The sequence below is a fragment of the Sinocyclocheilus grahami genome, unplaced genomic scaffold (assembly GCF_001515645.1).
Source record: "Sinocyclocheilus grahami isolate Dianchi unplaced genomic scaffold, SAMN03320097.WGS_v1.1 scaffold789.1, whole genome shotgun sequence".
In the NCBI taxonomy this organism is placed as follows: domain Eukaryota; kingdom Metazoa; phylum Chordata; class Actinopteri; order Cypriniformes; family Cyprinidae; genus Sinocyclocheilus; species Sinocyclocheilus grahami.
Window position 1 is genome coordinate 367,912 of NW_015505968.1, and position 10,704 is coordinate 378,615.

At 35.5% G+C, this 10,704-nt stretch overlaps 1 protein-coding gene across 3 annotated transcripts; it reads left to right on the plus strand.

Annotated features, from left to right (window-relative positions):
• The first annotated feature begins 1,819 nt into the window (after nt 1-1,819).
• Nucleotides 1,820-5,504, plus strand: LOC107561727 (G-protein coupled receptor 1-like). Of its 3 annotated transcripts, none has more exons than XM_016246201.1 (3): nt 1,820-2,032; nt 2,914-3,008; nt 4,288-5,504. In XM_016246201.1, exon 3 carries the CDS (start codon nt 4,289-4,291, stop codon nt 5,357-5,359), a length of 1,071 nt encoding a protein of 356 aa, XP_016101687.1. In that variant the 5' UTR covers nt 1,820-2,032; nt 2,914-3,008; nt 4,288; the 3' UTR covers nt 5,360-5,504. The 3 variants fall into 3 exon arrangements, with proteins under 3 accessions (XP_016101687.1, XP_016101689.1, XP_016101688.1); XM_016246202.1 differs by lacking the exon at nt 1,820-2,032 and adding an exon at nt 2,362-2,687; XM_016246203.1 differs by lacking the exon at nt 2,914-3,008.
• The last annotated feature ends 5,200 nt before the right edge of the window (nt 5,505-10,704 follow it).

Sequence of the window (10,704 nt, forward strand, 5' to 3'; positions counted from 1 at the left end):
GTAAGAAGGGATATTTGAGAAAAGAGCATAGCCGCAGACCCATAGCGGAACTAAATTTACCCCGTGTCACGTGATTTTCTTGGCCTTGTCTTGTTCTCATTATATACAAGTTCACATTTTTCATGAGATCTACATTATTAATTGATTGAAATTAAATTTTTTATAATATTCCCAGAGAAGTGCCCAATGTTCTGTTAAATCTTTTGTCTGTGCATTCTGCAGACTGCTGATGAAGCCTTCATCCAAAAATCCAATGAGACCACCACAGTGGGAATCTACGTCCTTAAATTTCATGACGGATCTCAGGACATCAGGATTGTCCTTGAAGGCCAGAACGTCTTGCAAGGCTTGGACAACTTTGCATTAGCTACGGCAATGCTTTTTGGTCTAATGTATGCTTTAAATCTCAACTACCCACCTGAAATGAAATATACCTTTGAGGTACTGCAGAAAGAAGTCATAGAGCTGGAAGGCTGCACTCTATCAAAGGAAGCTCAAGTTCTTAGAAACCGACTCTATGAGTGAGCTGTTTCCATGGTATGGCAGGTACTTCCTCTTGGAATGAGGACCACTGTGTTTCTTTTTTCATTTCACACACTCACAAAGAAAACGTATACCACACATACAGAATCAACTGTTTATAGAGTAGGTTGGCCACTTTTTATTTTGTGGTTGTTTGATGTGTATAGTTTGTTTTTTTTTCCTGGTCAAATTTGATTGGTTAAAAGGACCTGAGTGGTTAAAACCTGATTGGTTAAAATGGAATGTCCACTCAGAAATGAAAGTTCTTTCAAGAAAGTTAAACAAAATTTTGACTGGTCTTACTGCTTTTAAAACAAAACAAAAACGAAAACTAGAACTAACCAGGTTAGTTTTATTTATTGAGAAACCACTGCATATAAAAAATGAAAGACATTAAAATCACGTTTGTTTAACACATAAATTATGTAGCTTTAACATATATAGATCATGTTCATTTAACAAACTAATTATGTAGCTTTAACATAAAAATCATGATCATTTAACAAACATAATTTATATAGCTTTAACATATTTAAATCATGTTCATTTAGCCAACATAAATTATGTAGCTTTAACATATAAAAATCATGTTGAGTAAATATAACTTTAATATGTGCAACCGATATTTTTTTTTGTTAATTCAACAGTTTTTTTTTTTTTTCAGTGTAGCAGGGGGCAGCGGTTGCCCAAAAACATAGATCTAGGACTGGATTTTGACAGAAGATTCGAGCTGATTACAAACCATAGACATATGCAGGTCATTTGTATATACTGAAAGAACTGTGAAGGGTCTAACTGCTGTAGTATCTACTAAAGTAAGAGACTAGAGGTCTGTAAATGTATTAACTGGTCATTACACTGTCAGAACAACATATGTGCAAAAATGGTACCTTTAAGGGTACAACAGCTTGTCACTGGAGCAGTACCCTTCTTTACACCTAAAGGGTTCATGTTATTATAGCAGGTAATATAATAACTTATTTAATCACTTTTAATCAGACAATAGCAGAGCCATTTTTTGGGGTTGTGAACAGAACTCTGCTTTCTGTTGTAATATATTTTAAAATGTAATTAATTCCTGTGATGCAAAGCCGAATTTTCAGCATCATTACTCGAGTCTTCAGTGTCACAAAAAAATCAGTCTAGAGAGAGAGAGAGAGAGAGAGAGACACAGAGAGAGAGAGAGAGAGAGAGAGAGAGAGAGCGTGCGCACAGTCGCTTCTTTCAGTCTAGAGAGAGAGAGAGAGAGAGAGAGAGACAGAGAGAGAGAGAGAGAGAGAGAGAGAGAGAGCGTGCGCACAGTCGCTTCTTTGTAATATCGGCTCTGGTCAGTGCATGAGTCCATTTATCGGCTCTCGGGACTGTGTGAAGTCTCCACCGAACCACTGTTAGTATATGAGGACAATATACGCGGCTGTACAACTTCCAACAAACGGGGGAAACATTTGCGTAAACTTTTGGGGGTTGCGACCTACTCTAGCGAACAACAACATCCTCGACAACAAACAAGGTGTGGTGACGGTTTTATTACAATATCTTTTTGTTTATTTCACTAGTTTATTATAAAACGGTATTCTGATTATGAACTGTAAGTTAACAGTTACCACAGACGCACTAAATTCATTACACTCATTACACGATAAAAAAGTACCGTTTTCTATCGCCCTTTAATTTGGCACAAGCATTTCAAGCATTTCTGAGTTTTATGTTGCTTTGGAGACAAAAGTTATTGAAGGTCTAGATTAATTTAATAAATGTTTCGTCATAATGGTTTTGTAAAGAACTACAAGTGAATAAAAAGTTGAGAGACTTGAAAAGGTGCTTCAGTGGCAGCAGACTATAAAAGCTTGTTTTGGTTCTATCTGAAACCAGTTATATGTTGCAGGGCAAGCTATGAAAACATCTCTGCCCTTATTGTTCAAGCAGTGGTGTGGCATAATTGCAATATTATATCAGCTGTTGCTCTTTGCACCATTTTCATGCGATGACAGCTCAGTTGTGACATGAGCTGCCTTATGTTGACCCCATCATACTGTAACTGCAGGCACATTTATTACCAGATCACAACAGAGAGAATAATCATGTATCTCTCATTAGGATCATAAAGTCCCCTGGAAGCACATTTGGAAAGATCCTGCAAGTGAAACATTCCTCTTGAGTGAGAGGTTTGTGAGTTAGTGACAGAGTTGTATCATAAAAACCTTCTGTGTGCAATGCATGCTGGCAAAACAAAACACAGCAATGATTTTATGAAGGGACAAACATGTGTGTGTGTGTGTGTGTGTGTAAGTTCCAGACTCAGCCCACGTCTTTTCTTTTCACTCATACCTCTCTTACCCTCTCTCTCCCTCTCTGTTCTACTCAATCATTCTACTCCGGGAACAATAACAGGAAAAACACCCATCAAGGATATCATAAATCTTTTTGTGAAATCGACACAGTAATTCTTGCAGAGGAGCTGAAGTCGGTGAGCAGGACGCTGTCAGGTAATTCTATAAAACTCTGATATGTCTTTCAAAGTGCGTGTGGATTGAGGCGCCAAGTTAGTTGCAAAATCTGGGATCAATTTCAGTCTAGGCCTACTCAGAGAAAATGCCATCATAATAATATCTTCAATATTTTCATGTTGTAGCCATAAAGTAGAGAGACTCCGTTACAATTACCAGGTGCCTTATTGGATATCTATTATGTTTCGACTATGTGCTGACTTTGTATATTATATTTTCCTTTAAAATCTTAAAATCTCCTAGAAGGGATCAAAATAGATACAAATGAGACAGTAAAAGTAATGAGCAAAAAAAGGAATTTAACTAAAAATGATCTTACTTTTGATTGTCAAATACAGTTTGAAACATTGTTGAAATGTGTGTATTTTTATAAGGTTGAAATAGCATTTAATGTTTAGTACGTAGAGTCAATTGCAAGTTAACCATTTGTATTTTGATTCTGAAAAGACCCTGTGGTGCTATCAAAATATTGTTCCAAAAACATACATATATTCAGAATTCACTGCTGTTGAGAGGCAGTAAAACACCAACAACTTATATTCTTTTTCACAAAAATGATTACATGGTTTGTGAGATCCCTTGCCCACTACTATGTCATGACCTCAAAACACTTTCACCACGATTTCTAAACTAATACATTTAGATGCATTTCTGACATAGTAAACTTGCTCAGTAGCTCACCTGGTACAATGTGACTCTTGCACTCGGTACGAGTACCATGAAACACAAGTCATGAAAAAACTTATAGAAACAAGCTAAAATGGCATGATTGATCTCATGTTTGCTTTTGTTAACACTATCATTAACCTTCTCTCGCCACTCACTTTTACTTTTACAATATGTACAGCAACCAACGTAATAATAATGCGTTGCAGGATTCACATTCATTTGTTTTGCAAATGAAATCGCTTTTAATTTCACTCATTAGATATTTCACTTTGAAAGTGTCGCAAAACGGGCAAGAAGCAATGTAATATCATTTTGCAGAAATATCGCCACAGGCATGTTTCTCGAATGAGCGTAGGTTGTCTGTTTGCTTGAACGTTCCAAGCAGCCCAACACAGCCACATTGACTCAACCAATAGTGTGAGATTGGGGCAGGGCTAGCTGTTTAACCGACCAATGGCAGGCGGAGGAGTGATCAAGGAAAAATATTTGATACAAACATCGCCTTTAAGCAAAAATCTCCATTTAATCTCATTAAAACAGATATTAAAGAGCTCTTATTTGTGTTTTTTCTTTCCTATTTTGTCTATAGAATGATGACCCAAGAAGACGGGGACTATGTAAACGACACTTATGAATACATGGATTATGAATATGTAGAGGAGACCAAGGCTGGAGGCTACACTCAGAGAGAAGCTCTTCACATCATATCAGTGATTATCTACAGCCTGGCGTTTACTCTGGGTGTAATTGGGAATGGCATGGTCATCTGGGTGACCGCCTTCAAAAGCAAACGGACTGTGAACAGCATTTGGCTGCAGAATCTGGCCATCGCCGACTTTGTGTTTGTGCTTTTCCTGCCATTCTCCATTGACTACGTGCTGCACGACTTTCACTGGCTCTTCGGGAAGACCATATGCAAGCTGAACTCATTCGTGTGCACCATGAACATGTACGCCAGCGTGCTGTTTCTGACCGTCCTGAGTTTGGATCGCTACATCTCACTGGTCCACCTGAACTGGTCGGAAAGGTACCGAAACGTCCGGAGGGCCTGGTGGGTGTGTGCACTGATTTGGATCACGTCCTGCTGTCTAAGCTGTCCGGCCTTGATATTCCGTGACGTAATCCAGCATAACGGGAAGGTTGTGTGTTTTAATAACTTTCACGATGAGAGCAAGCACATGGTAGCGGTGAGGCACATTGCGATGGTGTCGCTGCGCACCGTCGTGGGCTTTCTGCTTCCGTTTGCAACCATCACCATCAGCGGCGTTCTGCTGGCTATTAAGATGCGCCAGTCCAACTTCGTACGTTTGACCAGCTTTTCCAGAACCGTCTCTGCTGTGATTCTAGCTTTCTTCCTATGTTGGGTGCCGTTTCACACGTTCAGCCTAATGGAGCTGAGCATGCATCACACCACCTACCTGCACTCCGTGCTCATCGTGGGCTTCCCACTCGCCACCAGCCTGGCCTTCTTCAACAGCTGCGTCAACCCGATTCTGTACGTACTACTAACCAAGAAGGTGCGTAAACTGGTGAGGAGGTCATGTTTGAACTTCACCAAGAGCTCGCTGAGGGAGCTGAGTCAGTCTGTATCTGCGACGGAGTTAGAATCAGCACTGCCCAGCAGCTCTCCTGAAGAAACCACGGCCAACTCCTCCGTCTGATGTGCTCAGCGATCACCTCAAACGCACCTGAACTCAACAAACTTTGAGCTTTTTTTTTTTTTTAAATATAACTTCTAGAGCTTCAACTGGACTAAAAATATATTTTGACAAACTGGTTGGGAAATACTGGCTTTCATTCCTTATTTAGCACATTACAGTAAATATGTATTTAATGCATCATCTATTTTGTATGTTGTGTAATTAAAAAATATATATATATTTATATATATATATATATCTAAAAATCATATATAATTTCACCTGTAACCATATGAAAGGAAATAATATACTTTTCTCTAAGATCTCTGAGAGTAGTATTGAGGAATGATATTTCAGCTCTGTTTGAAAGGACTTTGTTTAAAAAAATTATTTCACTTATTATTGTGTGTTTGGATGCACTCCACAGAATCAATAAACTTGATTATGCTAATGTCTTAGAATTACACTGCTTTATCTGTAGATTATTAAATAAAAGCAAAAAATTTAATAAAATCTGGGTTACAGTGAGGAACATATAATGTAAATATATCTAAAAATCATATATAATTTCGCCTGTAACCATATGAAAGGAAATAATATACTTTTCTCTAAGATCTCTGAGAGTAGTATTGAGGAATGATATTTCAGCTCTGTTTGAAAGGACTTTGTTTAAAAAATTATTTCACTTATTATTGTGTGTTTGGATGCACTCCACAGAATCAATAAACTTGATTATGCTAATGTCTTAGAATTACACTGCTTTATCTGTAGATTATTAAATAAAAGCAAAAAATTTAATAAAATCTGGGTTACAGTGAGGAACATATAATGTAAGTGAATAGGATTGATCCTTAAACTTTAAAATACTCACCCCGGTTTCACAGACAAGGCTTAAGCCTAGACCTAGACTAAAATGTAAATCTGAGCTGTTTTCAGCTGAAATAAACTTGCACTGACTGATCTTAAAACATGTCAGTGCTTTTGTTTTGTCTTAAGATGCACACCAGAAATGCTTTTTTCTAAGGCATGTTTATAAAAATTACTTAATTATCCTAATTGAACTATGACCTAATCCTGGTTTAGGCTAAGCCCTAGTCTCAGCCTCAGACGTCACGCCCTCGGACCGTTGGCTAAACGTCTGATGCATACGGCACACAAAAGTGGAAACACTTCAGGAGTTTCGAAGTCGTCATCGGATTGGTTGAATTGTACAGGATTTCCGGGAGACGTGTGTGTCGCATTCTGTAACGTTCCGTCTGGAAACAAAGATGCGGTGACGCCAAACCCCCTCACGAATGAAGAAAGCCGTCGTGTTTACAACTGTGACGACGAGCGCTTATCAGGATCAACTAAACGCTGGAGTTTCAAAAGTATGTGAAATATTTAAAGTTCGTCTATGAAACCGGGCCTCAGTGTTTTAATAGTATAGCCTCAATACATAAAAAATATGCATATTAACATGTTTTAGTGTGAAATGTCACTTATTAACCATTTCTATGTAAAGTTAAATCCAGTTTTACAACTTTGTTGGCATGACAATGAAACTCTATGGCCTGGTTTCACAGACAGGGCTTAGGTTAAGCCGGGTTTAGGCCATAGTTCAATTAGAAAATGTAAGTATCTTTTATAAACGTGCCTTAGAAAATGACATTACTCGTGTGCATCTTGAGACAAAGCAATGGCACTGACATATTTTAAGATCTGTCAGTGCAAGTTTCTTTCAGGTAAAACAGCCCAGACATGCATTTTAGTCTAGGACTAGGCTTAAGCCTTGACTGTGAAACTGGGGGTATAACAACTATAAAAATGAAATTTAACATAAAGGTCAACGTAAGTGCTTTTAATATTTTTAAGCCTCATTCACTTCCATTGTGCCTCATCTTAGCCTCAATTTTATGGAAATGAGGGGTGAGTCAAAATATTTTTTTGTCAACATTATCACACAAATGTTGACTGAGCTTAACTTGTATTAAAATCTGTGTATTTCTTATAAGTAAAAACAGAAGTTTTTAGACTAAAAATAACATTCAGTGTACTATAGGTCAGTTCGCATTGTTACCACATACAGTATTTTGTATGATGATTCATCAAAATGAAAGAATGCAGAAAACATCTGTGAGTCAAATTTACTTCTCTTTATTTACTAGAAATATACTGTATAAAAGTCAACAAGTAGCTGACAAAAGCACAGGGCTGGTAAAAATGTAGCCTAATGTTTTAAGACAATTGACAGCACACTTACTACACAGATGAAGTGTTTTGCTCAAGAACACAGTAATCAATGGCTACAGGAACACAAAAACATTTCCATTGAAATAAGAGCTACACTGCTGACAGATGTACAGTTCTTTATTGTTTACACTAAAAACTACAAACTAAAGAATATCTGAAAAAGAAATACACACGTTTAAATAATGACCAGTTTTCCACACTCAGTTCTTGCATGTTTGAACCTTAATACTTTAAAATAATCACTATTTAGGTCAAAGCTAGAACAATAAATAGGCCAAACATGTGAAGTTACACCACAGTTGCCTAAAATGTCAGATGCTATTTTTATTGAATTAGTGAAGCAATATTTTTCCTACAAATGTATGTGCCAAAGCAGAAGTCTTGAACAACAGTAGGAAAGCTGAATAGTTTCACATGAACAAATCTTGCCTTATAGTTGGAGTGTTCAGACTTATAACAGATATTCAGCACTTTGTAAAATAAGGCTTAAAAATGTTTTTCATTTTCAAGAACTGGTCAGTGAAAGGGTGCTCAGCCTTTAGAATATGTTGACCATCAACTTCAGTAGGCCAAACTAAATATTGTATCGCTTGTTTTATTGACTGTCAATTGGTATGGGGTTTGCAAATTTTACAAACCTTTAACAATCTTCACAAGTAACAGGGTTGCAAATTTAGCCTAAATGAAGTTGTGAGTAAAGCTAGTTTGGTGGTTTGTGTTTGTTCATGAACTTACATTATATTTACTATAAATTAAAGCAGGGAGTAAAAATGATTGGTTTGATAATTTTTACTCTAATTTGGATAACAGGGTTGAATGATTGAGCTTGAAGTATGACGGAAATGCAGAAATGGACAAGTGGTCCAAATAATACTATTTCTGGGTAAGAAATGTTTAAGTTTTGAATTGGAGAAAATTATGCAGTAACAGGGTTTCACACAAAATTGACTTTTTGTCAAAATTATGATGTATGATTTAGTCAAAAAGGTCAAACATCTGCTGTGTAACTCAAAGAGTACCATATTTGTGGAATGTGCAGTTTATGTAATCTTTCTTTGTTTCCTTCTAAGAATTCTTGTTTCTGAAAGTGCTGATGCCATCTTATTAAAGGGTTTCTTTTATTTGAATTCTTCGTTCTTGGTTTTATGTTGTCTCCTTGAATCTTTGCCCAACTGTCCACAAATGTCATTACGTCCATTACTTTCACAGATCTGTAAGCTGTTTCAGCACTTACAAACATTACAGCAAATCATTTGTGGTTGATTTATGGATGCTGTTATGAAAATAAAATAATGAGAACGGCAAAAAGATCTGGAATTGGATAATAAATCTTATTTATTTGTAATTTCACCCTCCTTTTTATGCAAATTGCTCAATTTTCCCCAGATGGACCACATTTTTGTGAAGTCGTATTTCATGGCTGAGCATTATAGATGCTTAGAATTTCAGTGTTTATAAAAGCTGAGAACTTCTTAGCTCACTGTCCATTACAGCTATAAAGCACATACTTAGCACATACATTTAAACCAACTAGTTCCAATACACAAATGATTGAAGTAAGAGTGAGTAAAACAAATGACAGTGTGGTGTTATATTGATTATATATATTAAATATATACAGTAAAATAAGTTTATTCTTCAAGATTAATTTCAGTACTACAAGTCATGAGACACACATGGACCACAAATGGCACAGTTTCCTGAGATTGATCCATCTGGTGTTGAGCCTGAGCTTTTTACTGGAAAACTGCCTAAATATCTGCACCTAGATTTATATTTAGTTTTGTAAAATGAAAGCGCTAAAGATATCAATAATAAAAATATATATAGTAATTTTCACTTTGTTTTAACTAAAAGTATTTTTATATTGTGATTTCAGCATCATGTTGCATTTGTTTGTGCGCTGTGGGTGGTGACCCCCGTGACCCCCAGCAATGCTAATGATTTCAACATGAGGGCATTTCAATGGTATCTCTGCTATGGGATTACCTGCATGCTGTGTTTATCACTGAGGATTGTGATAAAGCTTAACTGCTTTACAAAGAAAACATAGCGTCAGTAAACTATTATGGTGATGCCCTGGGTATTTTGTATGGTTGCAGCACCATCTGATGCTATTACTAAAAGATGGAATCAGCTAGCATAACATTCTCTGTATGGGTGTACCATGATTCACTATAGGGAAGAGGTACAGTAGTTGACAAGTTACTCATTTGATCTGCTCTTATGAAAACAAAGTACTTTGAGGAATACTTAAAAAAAGAAAAAAAAACTTTTATGAAACTTTTACTTTTTATGAAAATTGTATAATTTTAAAGAATATACTTAAGTGCAAACTGAATGTAATGTTTTTGGACACTTAATTGCATTTTAATTGCAACTAAATTAATATGAATTTGTAGTAAATGCAGGTAGTTGAACTTAAGATTGTTGTTTTGAGCCACTTAAGTAGGACTTTAGTACATGTGTATATGTCATTTCAAAAGTACTTCTATATGGCAAGCCGTTTTGACTTTTATTCATTCTCAGGATATGAATTCTTGATAGCAACAATTAAATTTTTACTAGTTCAAATGTTAATTCTTGATATCAGGAATTAGATTTCTACTAAATACAATTGCTATTTTTGATATCAGGAATTACATTTCAACTAGTAAAAACTATAATTCTTGATATCTGTAATTGTATTTTCACTAGTTAAATGTCACCATAGGCTGCCATTCAAAATCAATTGTTGATATCAAGAATTAATTTCTTACTAGTTGAAATTCCAATTTCACATATCAGAAATACAATTATTTCTAGTAAAAACTTTTATTTTTTATATCAATAATCATGTGGTTACTACTCATATATGTCGTTTATTTTGCAATAATGTCCAAATTATTGTACATTATCACACTTATTACAAGGCTACTTATCAAATAAGTAAATAAATGTGCATGAAATATTAGATTCAAATTTAAACAAGAGATATGAAACTAGCACATCTATAAATAAAATCAATTGATTTGGTCAATCATTATCAGTTGTTAACAGTTGTTATCAGTGTTATTTTTATATATATATATATATATATATATATATATATATATATATATATATATATATATATATATATATATATATATATA